Raw genomic sequence first — 19752 nt, forward strand, 5'->3', positions numbered from 1 at the left:
AACATTTGTATAGCAGAAGTTGAGCAGTAGTGTATGCATGTTATTGCACATGGTCACATGCTGTACAAATAAACCTTCACAAGATTGTACATAAATTTAGTATTGCACAATACTAATAAATACTGTAAATGTAGGTGTTCTAGTGCAGCCATTCGTTTTAAAACAAGGCTTTTAGTGTCCGAAACTTTATTTAGGCTATAGAGTACCTTTAAAACAGCTATACAGTGGAACCTTGGATTACGAGCATAATTCGTTTCGGAAGCAGGCTTGTCTTCCAAAACACTTATAAACCAAATATAATTTTCCCATAAGAAATAATAGAAACTCAAATTATTTATTCCACAGCCCCAAAAAAAAATACATAAAAATAATTATTACAAAATATAAAGTAAAAATAAAACAAATTAAGCTGCACTTTACCTTTAAAAATAAATCCAGACAGATAAGTGTTTCCATTTATGTGTGTATGTTTGGGTCTGTCGTTATGTGTTTGTGCATGCATATATTGACACCGTGCTGATTCACAAACACACACACACACACTCAAGCGAGAGATAGAGAGAGAGAACGAGTGTGTTTAGGTCTGTCATTATGTGTGTGTGTGTGTGTGTGTGTGTGTGTGTGTGCGTGTGTAATTTGACACCGGTATGGTGACAATAGGCTGAGGGGGAAAATGTTTTTTTTTACTTTCTTATGAAAAAAATCATCTGTGAATCCCGACAGATAAGTGTTCCGTTTATGCGCGCAGGCCTGTGTGTGTGTGTGTGTGTGTGTGTGTGTTTGTGTGTGTGTGTGTGTGTGTGTGTGTGTGTTTTGGCCTGCAATTATGTGTGTAATTTGACAGAGTGCCGGTTCACAAACACACACACACACACACAGCGTCTGCCTACTGTTCTCTCTCTCTCTCACTAAAGGCGAAAGAGAGAGAGTGTGTGAACCGGCATGGTGTCAAATTATGCGCGCGCACACACAACGACATGCTGATGGAGAAAATGCGTGCACGGATGATGATTATACTAGTGAGAAAAGACCCAGCAGGAGAGACGATTACCCACAATTCCGCAGCACAAGAGAGAGAAAAAAAATTGGCTCAGTTGTGATCACGTGACACTCGGCGACAAAACAAGAAGCGCATGTGTGATACATGATACTTGGTACTCGTAAACCAAGACTTGGTCGTTTTTCAAGTCAAAATTTATTAAAAATCTTTGTTCATCTTACGGAACACTTGCAGACCAAGGTTTTACCGTACCTTTTTAACGTCTAAAAAGGTGGTGTGTCTATAACTTGAATCAACCACTAATAAATTCTTATATAATTATATCTTTATTGTCACAAAGATTTTATAAATTGTGAAATTAAGACAATTGAAGCCCCTTACAGGAAAAACAGAATAATAAAATTTCCTATCCATGTGTTGATTAACAAAAAAGTAAAAGTCTATTAAGATTTCTTTTAAGGTAAATAATAATAATAATAATAATAATAATAATAATAATAATAATAATGATAATAGTTGCAAGCAAAGATGACGGGCCCAAGCACCCTGTGCCATCGCCACCCCAGGTGCACCGCATAACCTGCACACATCAAGCTAATGTCAGTTTGGGTCGTAAATATTTGTTGAGTGCCTTAGTGTGTGTGTGAGGGTTAAATACGAGAGGTGTGTGTGTGACGTGTGAATGTGTCAGTCTGTGTGTGACGAGTAAATGTGTTTCTGCGTGTTTGTGTGTGGTGTGTAAGTCTGTGTGTTAACATTAGTGATGTGTGTGAGACATGTGTTAGTGTATGTAGGTGTGTGTGTTTCTGCATGTGGGCATGTGACACAGAGATGTGAGTGTATAAGTGTTAAATTTGTGATGTGTGATCTACATGAGTATGAGTGTGTTTGTGTATACATGTGTATCTGTGTGAGTGTGAGAGTGTTAACATTGTGATATGTGTGTTTGCGTGTGTGTGCGTCATGAGAGAGGTATGTGTGCGTCATAAGAGGTGTGTGTGTGTGTGTGTGTGTGTGTGTGTGTGTGTGTGTGTGCACGCGTGTGTGAGTGTTAACATTTGTGATGTGTACGTGTGTTCAATAGGCCGCAGATGCTTGAAAGTAAGCATCACACTATGATGTTACTCAATGTGATGTCACTGAATATAATGTCACTCAATATAATGCCACACAGAAAGTTATTAATCATTTTTCTGTTTAAGACATTATCACGGCTGACCCGTTTGAGATATCAAAAATCCCACTGCGATTTTGCTTCCTCAATGTCATTGGATCACATCGGCTTGGTGACAATTATATAAATTCCCTAGGAGGGGTATATAAAAATCCATTGGGTGGGTTTTTGCGAACAGCCCAAAATAACCGGCCTTCTGTTGAGTTGAGCCCAGGACATGCAGTGTGAAAATTGTTCAGCTCTTAATGTGTACTGAGTTTCATGTGCCTACGTGAAAGTGTGTATGAGCTATCCAGCAAAATCTTGTGTGGGGGCCACGCGACTCTTAGGCATCCTAATGGCAGCAGATTTCAACCTTGAGCATGTTAAGACCCCCAAAAAGTCCAAAAGGTTGGGGGAAAAAAATCCTTAGGAAAACAAGAGGGTCCTGCGCACAGCTATAGTGCTTAGACCCTAATATTTATTAATAATAATAATAATAATAATAATAGTAAACATCACCACATTCAGATTTTTGGATCAATGGAACTAATTAAATCTAAAAAGTAAAGAAACACAAACCCCAAAACCAAAGAAAAATAAAAGCTTGTGTGAAGAAAATCTGTGTTAAGAAACATTTGTAAATACTGTAAAAATGACTTCAGTTTAGAAGAGGTAAACAATAACACAAACATTTACTAAAAGATTGACTAATAAGCCCCATCAGTTTGGGTAGTAACATACAGTATTTAGCTCTTCTTTAATGATTTCTTTCTAACATTCTGAAACAACATAATCACTAATCAGTCATCAGTTTACTGTATCTGAGCCTTTTATTGATGATATTCTTCACTCTGTCTTCTCTGTTGGTACAATTTCCATAAGCAGCTGAAGGTACGTGGTGAGAGGATCTGAGAATAGTGCAGATAAAATTATTTAAAGTTTAAATAATAAAAACAAAAACCTTTGCTATACATTTTAATTTTCCAATTTCTATGTTACCCTACACAGCAACTTACAGAATAATACAATGCTTCAGAAATAATTAACTATAACTGGGAATGATCTTATAAAGGGAACCAAGTTGACAATGGTGGTAAGAAGAGAGGGAGATAAAGTGATGCACCCATCATGCCTAGCACCCATCAATGGATTTTTTTCTTCCTAGATGGCACAGGCACAATCCAGGATAACAATGCCAGGATTCATTGGGCTCAAATTGTCTAGCTGTTCAGGGAGCATGAGACATTATTTCTACACACCAATTGGCCACCAGAGAGTCCAGACCTTAACCCCATTGAGAATCTTTGGGACATGCTGAAGAGGCCTTCAGGCAACGTTTCGACTCCCATTCGCAAGACAAGATCTTGTACTGAGAGATCTAATCCAAGATCTAACGCAAGAGAGAAATCTGCTGCTCTGGATATAAATAAATGTTGCATAAGCTTGTTGAAATGGTGCCGCGGCCAATGCCTGATGAGTGTGTGACTTTTCTTTGGCTGGGCAGTGTATAAAACCAAGCAAATCTAATCTAATAATCTTTCTTAAAAGTGTATTTGTTTCTACATTAGTGCTTCCAATAGTAGATTTTATTTTTTACTTGAACAAATACCATGAAAATTGTGAACAACATGATAAAAAGGGTTTAACATATGTCCTTAGCACAAATGTATTATACAGTATGTAGGAAGGATTTTCTAGGATGGAGTAATATATTACTGGTACAGTACTGTATAGGGGATAAAGCTGCGTGCTGAAATAGTGATGTCGCTCCTGAACATAATGTCTATAAAGCTTTGAGCTCTGCATTACTGTACATAATGAATATATTTGGGTGAACCATTATAAAATGTTTGGACTGGTACTGTATTGTACAGTAGATATTAGCCTTAAGTTGCAAAACAACAATGATCGGGCCCAAGCACCTGTGCCATCGCCTTCCAGGTACAACACATCCTGTTTGCTTTTTGAGCACGTTAAGGCCTCCGAAAAGCACAGGATGCTGGAAAAAAATCATCACACTAAGATGTCACCTAATATGATGTCACTCATGTCACGCAGTTATTAGCCCCTTTTTGACATACATTAAGTTTAAGGCAGCATCACAACTGAATCGTTTGGGATATCAAAAATCCCTTCGCAATTTTGCAGTCTCAGTGACTTGGGATCATATTATTTCAGTTTGGTGGCAATTGCAAAAATCTCCTAGGAGAAGTATATTAAATTACATTGGATGTGTTTTGCAAACAACCCAAATAACTGACTTCCGGTTGAGTAGAGCGCATGACATGCATAGCAAAAGATGTTCAGCTCAATGAGATCTACTGTAAACAGGTTTCGCGTGTATACATGCAAGTGTGTATGAGCTACGCAGCAAAATCTTGTGTAATGGCCCTGTACCATGCCCAAACTCTCTGCATTCTAATGGCAGCAGATTCCAGCATGTATGCTGATTTCCTTGACTGAAATTCTGAGCATGTCCTTAAAAAATCCTTAGAAGAACAAGAGGGCCTTTAACACACTATGAAGCCTTATAAAATAAAATAGTAGTTGAGGGTTAAGGGCCTTGCTCAAGGGCACAACAGGGACAAGTTGTTGGTGGTGGGGTGACTTAAATCTGGGACCTTCCGAACCGAAGTCCAGTCCCAAAAGATTTATTAATGTTCGTACCTATCGTTGACAGGAAAAGAGTTTGTAGAAAGAGATAAAAGGTTAATCAGCTTTATTATAACCAGTAATATTATTATTTAAGGTTGAAGCCCACATACGTCTGCCTGTCTTTCTGTACGGCAGAACTCTCTGCCTAACTTATTAATACAAAGAAATAACATTTTGTAAGGTTAAGTATCGTATGCCTCATTTACGCTAAATTGTATTTCTTTCTTCGTCAGCAAAATATCCCAAAAAGTAAATAAGTTTTGTCTTAAAATGACTCCAGCTAAGACCTAGTCTACAGGCCACAATAAATTTTGGAGACAAAGCTTAGTGAACTCTTTACAGTTAGAGACCTAATCTTGATAAGCTTTGACTTATTTGAATTAATAACCATTTAAAGTTTATTCTGGTCATAATATACAGTAAATAGTGTTATTTTTACTCACTTGTGATTCTGCTGACCCAGCCAAACTTGTAGTACACAAAGGGAAAGTAAATAATCAGTCCACCCAATATGAATATCGCGCAGTACAGATACTCAAGCTCAGGTTTGTCAATGATTGGAGCCAAAACGAGGTAACAGGAAACAACCACCACCACAACAGGGATAATTAGGGGCACCTGTGAAGAACAATCATCAAACTATCAGAGTTTATTCATCAAGTACCTTGGATAAGACATTATGGGTAATTATGCTGTTAATGCCAACGTTTATTATTATTATTATTATTATTATTTTTAACTATACATGTGAAAAGTAAGTTAGGAAAGGAAAAATAAATGGCATTAAATGTAAAGTTATTTATTATTGGTTTATACTGTAGCTCTTTTTGGGCTATGTGTCATGTTTATGTACTTGTTTATGTAAGTTATTTTGTTTCTGGATATTTTTCACTTTCACTCCACTACACCCTACAGCAGATATCTAAACCTTCTACTTCACTCTGCATGACATTCCATCACATAACCACGGTGGTGTGTAAAATTGAAAGAAGTAATATCTGCACTTGCTGACTTTTATATTAAATTAAAAGTCCTCCATGAAAAGCCTAATTATTTGCAGATAGCAATGAAATGGACTTTCACACTTGGGAAACAGAGAAAGAGAGAGATTTAGTTCGACTTAAAAGCTACTGAGAGCTAATACAATTTCAGTATTTTTGATGCATAAGCAATTTTAGTATGAAGTACAAATAAAAAGGCTGGACTTTTACTTAAGTTACATTTTACCCAGGGTATCTGTACTTTTGCTTAAATACAGGACATGTGGACTTTGCAAATAGAAGATAAAATGGATATTGGCATGCACACTTACTTTCACAGGTCTGTGTAGCTCTTTTTTTGTGAATCGCATGACAATGAGAGAGAGGGCAGTAAGCCCATAGAAAGCCCACTGAGCAAAGCTGAAGTAGTTGATGAGAGTGTTAATGTCCGCTGGAATTACATAGCAGATGCTCAAAAGTGCCTAGATTTGGATATAAGTAGAACATAAAAATAAGCACTTTTATACAGAAATGCCTTTAGAAATGTCTTCATATGGGAGCTTATGCGACCATGCAAAAGCAAATGAATACAAACAAAATGTATATACTGTACACCCAAAATCTGTGACTTACATTAAAGATGAGTGCTGGTGCAGGGGTATAATATTTCAGGCTGATATAGGAAAGAACCTCCACCATGTGACCCTCACGTCCAGCCACATAAGTCAGCCTTACCGTTACATACACGCACGCAAAAACAAACAAATATCAATTTACTGTGATGGTCTTGTCATACATTTGCCAAATGGTTAACGTTTAAGTGAACACATGGGTCAGCAGCTGAGACCAGGGGCACAGTGTAAGTGGCAGATGACCTAAGCCACAAGTCTAGAATGACTGTTCTTAAATCAATTATAATTTGTTAAAGATTAAGATATTTACGTACTTTGCACCTTTGCAACTAGGTCACCAGAAATGTCTTAAAGCTCTTAAACACTCCCCCATTTAAGACAATTCTTAAGGATAAAGATCATTTTTATACTATGCCCATACTGGGAATGATAAAAAAAATATATGGATGGGCATAACTTAAAGACCCATCAGTGAAATGTATACAAGCCACAGATTTGTCAGTAATAAACACTTAATTTAAAAAACAGATGCAGTGACCAAACACCTTAGCCAAAGGTCAAGACATTAAGTCTGAATGGACAATGTGCAAATCCTCCATCATAGAGGCAGCAGCAGAAAGCTGTGACCAGAGGAAAGTTAGTGCCTAGTGTCATGGCATTAAGGCTGGTAGAAGACAGTAGTGAGCAACGCTTCAGGTCGAGGAAGAAAGCCTTCTGAGTGTAGGCCATAAAGAGGATATTAATAAATGCGCTTTCTGAAGGACAGAGCAGAGCATTGTGCAGAACTTCTTAGCACAGTGGAGGCAGTGCGCAGGTCATGGTGCCAAGTTATCGCAGGTCACATACACACAATCTCATTACAATGGCAATTAGAAACCATGAAGACAAAGCCCAGGGACAGTTGAGAATTTAAAGGCACCAAACAATGTTGGGATTGTGTAGTTCAAGACCTCTTCAATGCAGTATTACTGGTAAACACACACGCATACACACTTTGTTGTTGTTTTTTAGAAAGGGTGCCAGAGGGTGTGTATCAATTACAGAGCATTTACACTCCTAATTCCTTCCAGGAAATTTCTATGCCAGGATTCCGGAGAGAAGACTATATCTGCTAAAGAGCAATGCTGTTTCTGCACAGCCTGTGAAACAGCGCATCAACTCTGTCCTATTGCACAGTATTTAAGGGGTCATGAAATCATGCTAAATCAGTTTAGGTCTGTTTTGTGAATTTTGAAGAAATGTCTGTTCATGTACATCAACAGTTGTTGTGTTAGGTACAGGGTATCCGGCATTGCAATCCAGTGTATTTAAAGTGAGAAGAGTGTCCATAAGAGTGGGATGTGTTCTTTGTGAAATTGGAGTTCTTTGTGTTGTTCTATGGAGTTCTATGTGTTCTTTGTGAACTTTGTTTTTGTACAAAGCTCTCTGTTTACCAGTAAATATACAGTACAACCTTATCTTCACCCATGGTTACATGTTCTTAGTATTGACCAAAAGATTATAATTGCTTCCCAGTAGCAGGGGTACTCGCTGTGATAGGAAAATGATTTTGGCAAACTGACAGAGCTTTTGATTACAGTACAACTTGTGCCTCTTCAAAATTAGAGGAGCTAGTTAAGGTGATTTGGACACCTGATCCCAGGTCACCTAAGTTCACGGCTTTATCAGGCCATGTCAATGGACAGACACCACAGCGCAAACCCAAAATACAGATGTTGTAGTAGAGATTTTGTTTTGGAGACGCTTTATTTCACAGTATACTTGATAATGTCCGGGAATAGATCAGAATGAGCTAAAATCTAGGTCAGGGAGAGAGTTGTCTATACTGACCTTCTAAAGCTGGTGCCACTAAAACCTTCAACAGGAACAAAACAAGAAATGATTGGAATGCTTTTTGTCACTGATTTTTGTTATTTATCTTTGTTCTGATTTGCTGAACATTTCTTATGTCAGTATATAGATACTGAAAAGTGTGCTTACTTAACTTGTTTATTGGAGGAATATTTCTGCTATCATGTCAATATGTATTTAATCTCTAAGGAATGTTTCCAGCACTTCGTTGAATCTATTCTACAAAGCATTAAGGCAGATCTAATTGCAAGAGTGGGTTCAGTCTAGTACTTGAATGTGTAATTGGGAACATCAATTAGCCCTATCCATAGTACATGTCTTTAAACTGTGGGAGGAAACCGGAGTACCCAGTGGAAACCCACCAAACACAGGAAGAACATGCAAACTCCATGCACACAGATCCCAAGCAGGAATCGAACCCACACCCTGGAGGGACACTCTCATGACCAGGATATCAGCCAGTCAGTGTTTAAGTTTTCATAGGATCCAAAAATGCCTTTTATTTTAATAAAAGATTCTAAATGCAATTTACCTTCCAGCAGTGAAGCAGCTTCCATTAGCAGCTCCGAAAGTGGAAAAAACCACAAACAATGGCACCACCCATGACAGTGGATACAGGACTCTGTCCCCAAAAGTCTGTGTAGCACACAACACAAGACTAAAAATAATCAGCTTAAATGACATTCAGGGGGATTGTACAGTACTGTACACACATTCCTGTTTAACAGAAAGGATAGAAGTTTGCACATCATTTACACTGATGACTCTTATCTGATGCTTTGGTATTTGCTAAATAAAATTTCATCCCATTTTATGTAGCGTCTGTAACTTTTCTTTTTTCAGATGAAACTTGCATGTTGCATAAACTTCACAAGTAGCTTCTTTGGCACACACATTTTCTGTATTATATGTATAACAAAATAAAATAAAAAATATTAAAAAAATAAATAAAACCAGCACCAATACTGTGTTTTGGCTGTTTGTAAACTTTGTCTCTCTTTAATAATTATACTCACCACAGCAACAGCAGAAGACTGAAGTAGTTCTGTAGGTGTCATGACACTGAAGTATGCAATATTGACCAACACGTAGCACACTGACACCAAAGGAATCCCAATAATAATGGCCATGGGGAGGTTCCTGTCGAGATGGCAGAGAAATTTTCCATAATAGCAAGAAATTCAAAAGAGGTCCTTAAAAAAAATCCCACACATGCTGGAGAACGATCATGATAAAAAAAATCAAGACAAGTACATGTTCACACAATTTAAAAATAAAACACCAGTGTGCACTGAGAAGGTTTTACACAATTAATCTGCAAGGATGAATGCACTACAATTACGTGAACATCACAAAAAATGACTAGGAATGAAAAATGTCGACATTACAAATCAGTTGTACAGTCTTTGCAAAATAAATCTGTGTGCAGAACAAAGCACTGATATGACCTTCACCTATAAGGGTTTTTCAGCTCTTCTGTAATGAAGTTGAGTTGGTTCCTGTAGAAGACAGATGGGCAAGAATTAAATCTGCTACCAGCCCAGTAGTCCATTAACATTTAATATTTAATACTCTATCGTAATTTTATACATGCTTTAAATATAAAGTACTGTGCAAAGGTTTTGATCCACCAATCACCTCTTCATGTTTTGCTTTTAAAAAGGCAGACTTTCTATTATCTTTAATGTAGTCTTGAGGAATAGTTCTCCAGGATTCATGAAATACTTTTTAGGTTCTCATTTTTAGCCCAGTTTCAAAGGAATCTTTTTTTGTTTGTTAGGCCACACTGTGTCCTATAAATCACTCAAGCACAGAAGAAATTAATTTAAGGCATGAACCAGTGAGAAACAGCTTCAGATGATGACAGATGATTGGGACTGTGATTAATATTCTGGTGATGATGAATGCTGAACAGTTGGAACAGATGAGTAGGGAAATAAGATTGCTGCTAAGGCTGTTAAATAAACAACCACATTTTAAATTGCATCTTTATTCACTTTGCAGCCTGTCACAGTAAATATTTGTTCCCATTTCTTTAGTTAAATTTATTATGAAGAAATGAAGGGTGGCTTAAGACCTTTGCACAGTACTGTGTGTAATACACTTTATATAATATACGTTAAAATTCTTGTAATGTTATTTTTTATTAAAAAAAAAACGATAAATTTTACATTCCTAAATCATTTGTAACCTTAACCTCTGAATATAAGTGATGTGTTTAGTTAACACTTTTGTTATAACACAGCTCTGTAGAAATAAATTTACATAGACTTTTGAAATGTACACAAATTTGTTCTGTACTGTATATTGTATTGATGTCTATTATTTGGCATGTGACAGTTGCTAGAAAGTAATAAATCAACTCACCATCCATCATACGCCCAAAGACCATTGTAAAAGGCAAGTCCGATTGATCCAAATGAAGTTGTTCCTCCTTCAAATGCATTTTGCAAATTCTGTGTGTTTCCTGAAAAGATCATGAATGAGAAGACATTAATGAATATTTATATCACCAAAGGGTTGCTTAACTGCAAACTACCTACTAATTTAAGTTACAAAAAGGGAAGAAAAAAAATCATTTGCTGCAATATTTTGTCTAGTGTTTCTTAATTAAGGACTAATTGCTTTTCATTAAGTCACAGTCTATCATTTTTCAGCAATGTGTTTAGTTCCCGTGTGTAGCATGGTTCAAACCTTTGGCCAGCATAACGATGCCTGAAACCACTATGATGACAATGATGAAGAGTTTTGCTGCAGTGAAGAAATTCTGCACATAGTTGGATAGCTTTACACTTAAGCAGTTCAAGAGTGTAAGCACAACTGTTAAATAGATAAAGAGAGATTAAGATTGAAATAGCAGAAATTTGTTTTATTTAGAATAAAATCATGCTCAATAAATAATATGTTTTTATATAACTTAAAATGTATATATATATATATATAAACCCACTTTAATTACTCACTCACTCACTTATCGCCTATACTGCTTTATCCTGTATACAGTGTTACGGGGGCCCTGTAGCCTATCCCTGGGGCTTGTCTGTGTCATTTCCCACGCCCCCGTTTCGATTTAACGATTTGTTCGTTTTGCGATTTGGCTCAGACGCTACACTGACTGATTATCCGGTGTTTGACCCTCACTTCCGCATTCCGACTGCTCTCGTTCAACGTTGCGATCATTTATCTGTGCCTGGATTCACCTCGTCCTGCTCCACCCCGTGACAGAATAATCCAGCCAGGGATATGAATCCAGCAGATGTTGACCGCATGAGATCGGCGCTGAAGAGTCAAGGTGCCTTTCACCAGCAGGAGCTGCTCAGCAATGGACCCACCTGGTGCAGGCACTGATTAATTTAGGTTCAGACTGCAATCTGATCACTGTGGCATCAGCCAAGGCTCTGGGAATCCCCACTCAACCCCCTGGAGACCTACCTCAAGGTTGAGGCCCTTGAAGGCAGCCTGCTCCCATATATCACCCACAGAACTCCCCTCGTCAGCCTACGGGTCTTGGGCAACCACTGAGAGCAGAGATCACTGTTTATCCTAGAGTGATCACATGCCTCTGTTGTCCTAGGCCTGCCCTGGTTAACCCGTCACAACCCGTTAATCGACCAGGATCAGGAACACTATTGTAGCTTGGAACCCGTTATGTGCCACGACCTGCTTACAAACTGGAGCCACGTCTTACCCCCCCCCATCACAAGGCGAACTATGCCATCGGCGATCGAAAACTTCTGGCCATAAAGCTGGCCCTGGAGGAGTGGTAACTCTATTTAGAGGGGACAGAGATCCCATTTTTGGCCTGAAATGACCACAAGAACCTGGAGTACCAACACAACGCCAAGAGGCTAAACTCTCGTCAGGCTCGGTGGTCACTGTTCTTTGCCAGGTTCAACTTCGTCCTTTCCTAGTGTCCTGGGTCAAGGAACAGCAAGACAGACTCTATCTCTAGGCAGTTTTTGCCTACTCACGACTCCACTGCCAATGAGACCATCATTCCCTCATTATGCTTGCTCGCAGTGGCCAAGCTTGATATTGAGACCAAAGTATAACAAGCCCTCTTTCATGAACCAGGGCCAAGTAACGTGCCTCCTAACCACCTTTTTGTTCCTCTTCCTCTATGCTCTCTGGTCCTGGAATAGGCACACAGCTCCAAGTTATCCTGCAATCCCGGATCAGCCCGGACTCAAGTCCAACAATGTTTCTGGTGGTCCACGGTAAGGGAGGACGCTTACAGCTATGTGGCGGCATGTGACATCTGCGCTAGGTGCAAACACTCCAACACCGCACTGGCAGGTCTTCTCAGACCGTTACTAATCCCATCCTGTCCATCAACATGGAGGATTACACTCCTCCGACGGCCACTCATGCATCATGACCGTGGTGGATCGGTTCCCAAAAGCCACCAATTTCATTCCCCTACCTAAACTCCCATCTGCCAAAGAGACCACCAACTTCATGATAATGCACATTTTTAGGCATCCCCAAAGACATTGTCTCCGACCGTGGGCCCCAGTTCACCTTACAGTTTAGGAAAGCATTTTGCAGATTCATTAGAGCCACCCCCAGTCTGTCCTCAGATTTTTACCCCCAATCCAACGGCCAGACTGAGAAAAAGAATCAGTCCCTCAAGGTAGCCCTAAGGTGCATGGGTTTCTGAGATGTCTTCTCTTGAAGCAAGTCCCTACCCTGAGTGAAATATGCCCACAACTCCCAGGTCTCATCATCTACCGGGTTGTCTCCCTTCCAGTGCTGACTGTGGTATCAACGACCCTTCTTCCCATCTCAGGAGGAGGAGGTCAGCGTTCCGTCTGCCCAAGCCTTTGTCCGCCGTTGTAGGAGAACCTGGTCTCAAGCCAGAAAGACACTACTATGACACAGCAGGACCTACAAGAAACCAGCGGACCGTAAGCGCTCATGGCCTCCTAAATATAGAATAGGGCAGAGAGGCATGCTTTCCACTCGAGATCTCCCTCTAAAGACTTCCTCCAGCAAACTTTCCCCCCGTTACGTCGGTCCCTTTACCATCACCAAGATTGTCAACCCATGCGCTGTCAAGCTCTTGCTTCCCTCTACTATGCGGTGGATCAACGCCACGTTTCATGTGTCCCAGTTACGCCGCCTCGCCTTATGTCCATTAAGAGGCTTTTTTTTAGTACATATATTTTTTTAATGTTTAACGAATATTTAATAATTTTCCACAATCTGCCCCATAAATGCCACATAATTTTAATAAAATGAATTACTTTATTTTAAGTGACCAAAGATGTTTGAATTGATATGCTCTAAATGTTGCTCACTGTTGCACATTTGGCTCCTTAATCGATAAAGTTATGTTTGCACCTAGTGGTTAACAAAGGGAAATTAATCTAGTGCTAATAGAGGCTTACTGGGATAGGAATAATATTACCCCATGTTCATTTGAGAAGAAGTAGATTGTAATCATTTGTCTCTGCTAAGATCATCTTTTATAACAAACAACTGAAATTAAATCTAACTTGTAAGTGCAATTACTGTGATATACACTAGAAATATTAAGGCAAATTTAGGTAGAGGGACATTTGGATAATGTAGTGGATAATATCTGTATTTTAGCCTTGTTTCCTACACAAGAAGTGAGAAAAAAAGAGAAATTTAGGCTCCAGCTTCAGTGACCTCGGCTGAGCATAAAGCACTTTCTGCAGAATTAAAACTTTTGACTTTTACTGCTTTCTTTCATATCTTTCATAATAATAATGTAACTTTAATAATGAAAATAGTAGTTCTTATGATTTTCACATACAGATGGAGGCAGTTGCCAGGCATTTGGTGACAATCACCGGGGAAATGCATCCTGGGTAAAAAGGTGTAGAGGCATATTCTGCACAGCTGAGGGCGATGATGGCCAGTGATGAAGGCTTCAGTATCAAGACGGTTGTCCAGGAGTAAAGGTAGGCAAGAGTGGGTCCAAAACCCGCCATCAGGTATGAATACTCACCACCTGACTTCGTTATCATGGTGCCGAGCTCTACATAGCAAAGGGCCCCTGTACACACATGCACAAAAGCACAGAAACACATACACCCTCTGTGTACCATTCAACATTGATATTGGAGTTTAGAGTGAACTATGGTAAGCTTTTACTAGATTAAAATAAAGAGTACTTTTTTTTCTCAGGGCTTCAGTAGTTTTTGACCTTGAAGATGTGTGCAAAGTGTTTCATTGACCATGATCTGAATAACCAAGCATGCACAAACACAATGTTCTTTTACACTATACTCCCATGACCAAGTTTATCTACAGTATAAAGCTTTTATCAAGCTGCACCAGCTCTCACCATCTCTGCAAATTACCAGTCCCCCTTTTATTTTAAGAAAGTTGTTGAACTGTGCCTTTGCAGTTAATCAAACTTTGTCTTTTTAATTTAACAAATGCAATATTCAAAAAGATTAAACTACTATCAAAACTACCATGTAACATGCAATTTATGTAATGTAATAATGCTATTTATTATTATTATTATTATTATTATTATTATTATTATTTCAGTGTAACATTTATCTTACCAGGAAATCTTCATTAAGATAAATATTCTATATTTATACATATTTGTACATGTGTCCTGGCCAACAAAAAAAAAAGCACAGAAAAAACAAACATGAAATAATTAATAAACAAATCTATTAGAAGCATCATTAGTCAACATTAACATGCAAACTTTATGCACACAGACCCAAGGCGTGAATTTTCAATAAAAATAAATATAAAAACCATAGAATATCCTTCACAATCCACTTAATTTTTTTATTTGTTTACATCCCTATACTGATTTTCTAACCCTTGAATCAAAAAAATAAAATAAAATAAATGCCAGCTTAAAATTATTATTTTTTTTTTATTTGTCATTGGTATTCAACTAAGCAGCTTGTACAATTAACAGATTAAGTGGTAAGTGGATATATTAGGTAGCAAATGAGCCATCTGTTCTTGAAGTTGATGTGTTAGAAGCAAGAATATCCGTTGCTGAATTTAGTGCATGATAAGATCTTGCTAATACAACTGTATTAGCAAGATCTTATCATGCACTAAATTCAGAATAAATGCACTGACTGGAATGAAAGTGAAACCTTTAAACTTTTGCAACAGTGACTGGAATGCTTTTAGTTCAAATCCCATGAATTGCCATCATGCCTCAGAACTATAAAGCCTTTCTTATGTTAAAAAATAATTTTAAGAAAGGAGGGGAAAAAAATTGGGGAAAAAATACAAAAAAAAAGGTAGGTAAGGTAATTGTATCCTTGTCTATTTACTAACCAAATGTAGCTAGCACGCCACATGCGGCCCACACACACAGACATGGGCCCACTGCTCCAGTTTCCTCCAGCACAGCCTTGGGAGAGATGAAGATTCCCGATCCGATCATTGTCCCCACAATCAAGCAGATGCCACTGACTAGACCCACCTAAATAAGGTTACATATAGGAAAAAAGTTGCAAAAAGGAAAATAAATATTTTTTAAAACAAACAATTAAATAAATGAGAGCCTAAAATACAAAATTATGTACTGTAATAAAATCTACAGAGAAATTAAATCTCCATTATGTTTTTTTTTAATTAATTAATTAATTTATTTATTTGTTATTTTGTTTTTGCTTTTTTTTTATTTAGCTTTTGCTTTTGTTATTTTGTTTTTGCATTTGTTATTTTGTTTTCGGATTTTTTTGTTTTGTTTTGTTTTCTCAGCACAGCAGGGCTAGGTAAGTGTGTGGAAATTAAGTAGCAGCTACTGTATGACTAAAGAATTACATTCCACTGTAGAGGAATGTCACATTCTAGCCATCTCCACTGCATGTCTCCCCAACAGTATACTCACATTTTTCTGTAGAACTGCAGCTTTGCTTTCCAGGCTTTCCTTGCTTTGTCTGTCTTGGCAATAAATTTTATCTGTGATGTCACCGTTGTCCATTTTAGCCATCACACAACTGTCTGTGCTAATTGACTGAAACAGTATACTGTACTACAGATGTATGTCTTCTTTTATATTTCCTTGTAAAAGTATGTCGCAGGTAGTTTTGCCTGGAATAAAGAAAAATGTTCATGGCTTGTTAGTAAAAGTGCAACAAAGTGGTCGGCATCGCCTGCTGCGTCAGTATATCTTGCCTTAGTTGGCATACAGTTATGATTTTATAACCTCTCTCACCCCTTCTACTATAAAGCAATGTGCCTTTGAATTATACCAATAAACAAAAAAAATGCATGGGGTGATTTTTATTGGCCTTACAGGATTTAATCAACTGCTGTGGTTGTTGTGTTGAACTTTACACAACAAGAAAGCTTTGTATTGTTTCTTTTAGAATTCCCAAAACTTAAATCCACTGTGAGCTCCATGATTTGTTACAGCTAGAGTAAAGTTATCCAATAAAGGCATATTAAAATTTAACTAGTTAAATTTTCACTAGTTAAGTTATGTCTTTGGAACTTTATTCAGAATTCTTATTAACTGTATACTTATGTCTGTAAGAAAAAATGTTTGTTATGGGTAGTCCACCCTCTTAGAAAAAAGGTACACAGTGGTACAAATAATGTTCCTTAAAGAACAATTTTGTACCTTTTCAATAAATGTACCCTTAATGGTACGGAATAGAGAACTTTTTTTTTTTTACCTTTTAAGGTACTGTACAACTGAATTTAAGGTCCATAATTGTTCTAACATAAAGGGTACAGAATGTTCTGGACAGTGGGAGGAGTTTATCTTAACCTCAGAACAACACTGAGACTCCAGCAATCTGTTACCCTATTAAGTCTCAGAGAATCCTTATTCTGATACAAAAAAACCTGATATTTACATTGATATGATAACATTGCTAATCATGCTATTATACTGCCTTAAGTAGCTTAGCACAAACATGTTAGCTTAGTTATAAGATAATGCCTTATGTAGATTACAGAAATTCATAAATATCAGTTGTGGTGTAAATGTTCTAATGTATTTTACCCAATTTTGGATAGCTTTAGCTTATGGTAACTATTTGTTTTAGTTTTTGGTTAGCTTATGACACTGCTATCTATAATGTTATTTAGCACAAATACTTTAGCTCCAGGTGGCTAAAATACTGCATTATGTAGCTACAGATGTTTTTAATATACAGATTATATATATATATATATATATATATATATATATATATATATATATATATATATATATATATATAAGCTTGTGTTTGTGTTGTCTTTATGCATGGTCATTAGTGATTGATGATGATAATGATAATCACAAAGTTACAAAGTAACGTGTTAGAGCACTTGGATTACTTTTTTTATGTAACGAGTAATCTAAAACGTTAGGACCGCCATTTAAGTGCTCAGTTAATTAGTTATATTTTCAGTAGTTATTTAGACAATTTATGTAATCCGTGAGCCAGCCAGCAGTCATTCTGTTAATGTGTGTATGAAAGTCATGTATGACTCGCAAATCCTGCCTGCATGCGAACATGGACCACAACTGGAGTCTGGATTCGTGATGGATCTCTTGTATTTTTTAAGTCTATGGACACACAATACAGCAAGTATCTGTCTGCACCTGTGACTACATACAACCAGCACATTGACTGACCTTAGATGCCAGGAATGTGGCCACTGCTGGTCACGGGGTCTGTGTGCTTTGTAAATCAGTGTATGGTAAGCAGCAAAAAAAAAAAAAAATAAATAAAATAAAAATGGAAATGCCAGGTATGCAAAGTTCACTTATGTCTTCATATTGTTGTTTTCAATAACCATGCATAACTCATTTTCTCCAAAGTAAAAATGCTGCTCACATGTTACTTTAGCCCAGGTTGTGTTGAATACAGTGTGATTAGACTTTAGACATTCATATGTTTATAAGTAACAAAAAAATATGCAAATGTCTGGACATGTAAGAACTTCTTCAGGGCCTTAAAACACCTGCAGACCCCTAAGGGATTTTTTAAATTAACTCATTCAGCTTTGCATCCAATGATGTAGGCCATTTGCACACATTTTAATTTATTTAAAGCAATTAATGACCATAATATTAAGTTTATTGTGCATATAGCATTTACTATCCACTGCCTATGATAACTTTTAGCTGAGAATAGCAACAGCTGTAATTTCCTGCAAAGTTGCTGCAATCATTTAAGAGTTTTGTGAATATGTATAGTTACCAGGTGTGTGTACATCTCTACATGTGTTTTTGATGCTTTTCATTTCATTTTTGCTCTGAAAGAATGTTGGGTAAATGCAATAGTATTTTGTGAAAAGTGGAAAAAATTACCTTAAAAGTGTAATCTGGATTGTGAACAATTTGCGAAAAGTTATATTGTAGATGGAAAGTTGTATTTTATATACTATACAATTTTAACATGATTGTATTTTGTGAAAGGTTTTTTATCTAATAGAAGTGTTTTATTTAGTTTAAATATTTGTTTACTGTAAATCTGAAAGATGTATTTCTTTTGAATATTTTGCAGTAATTTAATGTAGTGTTCAAACATATGCATTTGATACACGTTTATAGTCACTGATAATAAATTGATTAAATGTCTTATTCAAATGGGAAAATGACTTTTTTATAGTTCCCAAAGGAACACACTAGACATCATTAAGGTACAAAAGGGCTTGTCACTGGGATGGTCCCTTCATGGACATAATTTGTACCTTTGATTAAGGTACAATTATGTACCAGCAAGTTTATAAAACAAAACCGTACATTGTGGTTGCCCATGGTACAAATAATGTCTTTAATTTTATAAACAGTACTGGTACAAATTTGTTTCTCTATATTAAGGTACAATTCTGTGTCCTTAAAAGGTACTGCCACAACGACAATGGTTTGTACCTTCATTAGTACAAAACTGTACCTTTATTTCTGAGAGTGGAAGCCAAAAAAAAAAGCCTTTTACGAATAACCACAAATGACATAAAGATCCAAATTAATTACTAAAGTAAACCTAGTATTCAAAGTTTGTTTTATTCATTTAAATATGAAGCTTTACTTCATATTTATTTCATTAATAGTAAGTTAGTGAAACAAAGTTTTCAAACACAAGAAAAACAAGAAATCAAGAAAACACAGTCAAGATCACTCATTCTATAGAATAGAATGAAAATCAAACCTTACTCTCCATTAACGTCTGCCTGCTGATGCTCTGCACATGTACAGGTTTGTTATTTCCTTAGTTCTGATCTTTCCTCCTCTGTTTGTTTGCTACAAAGAGGTGGGGTTTATGCAGCTTACTTTAAAACTGGGTCTTGATTGGATCATGTGAAGAAGTATGGGGAGGAGTGTAGCTTGCTGGAGAAATAGAAATTGCACAGATCCACACAATACCTCTTTGAGTGAGACATTTGATACCGATTGTACTGAATGAATGGACGAGGAAAGAGGCAGAAAGGACACCACGGAGCAGCTGCAGAAAGGCCAATACACAAGTGTATGTCCAATTACAGTACCACAATTTTATATATATATATATATAT

General features: G+C 37.1%; 1 protein-coding gene across 1 annotated transcript; it reads right to left on the minus strand.

Moving 5' to 3' along the window:
• Nucleotides 1-1254: 1254 nt before the first annotated feature.
• slc7a9 (solute carrier family 7 member 9) lies at nucleotides 1255-19457 on the minus strand. Its single transcript, XM_053493344.1, has 13 exons — nucleotides 19394-19457; nucleotides 16127-16329; nucleotides 15568-15715; nucleotides 14057-14299; nucleotides 10969-11094; nucleotides 10642-10741; nucleotides 9729-9773; nucleotides 9291-9414; nucleotides 8807-8910; nucleotides 6425-6521; nucleotides 6124-6273; nucleotides 5255-5429; nucleotides 1255-3064 (listed from the first exon to the last, which is right to left on the minus strand). The coding sequence occupies exons 2-13, from the start codon at nucleotides 16226-16228 to the stop codon at nucleotides 3003-3005; spliced, it is 1476 nt and encodes a 491-aa protein (XP_053349319.1). The 5' UTR covers nucleotides 16229-16329; nucleotides 19394-19457; the 3' UTR covers nucleotides 1255-3002.
• Between the last annotated feature and the right edge of the window lie 295 nt (nucleotides 19458-19752).

This window comes from Clarias gariepinus, chromosome 3 (assembly GCF_024256425.1).
Source record: "Clarias gariepinus isolate MV-2021 ecotype Netherlands chromosome 3, CGAR_prim_01v2, whole genome shotgun sequence".
In the NCBI taxonomy this organism is placed as follows: Eukaryota; Metazoa; Chordata; class Actinopteri; order Siluriformes; family Clariidae; genus Clarias; species Clarias gariepinus.

Excerpts from the sequence above, each read along its gene's own strand:
- slc7a9 (XM_053493344.1), bottom strand. The coding sequence starts at position 16,228 with ATGGCTAAAATGGACAACGGTGACATCACAGATAAAATTTATTGCCAA. Across the intron at positions 14,300-15,567 it reads TGGCGTGCTAGCTACATTTG|GGGCCCTTTGCTATGTAGAG; the intron begins GTTAGTAAATAG and ends ATGTGTGTACAG. Across the intron at positions 8,911-9,290 it reads AGTCTTCTGCTGTTGCTGTG|ACTTTTGGGGACAGAGTCCT; the intron begins GTGAGTATAATT and ends TGTGCTACACAG.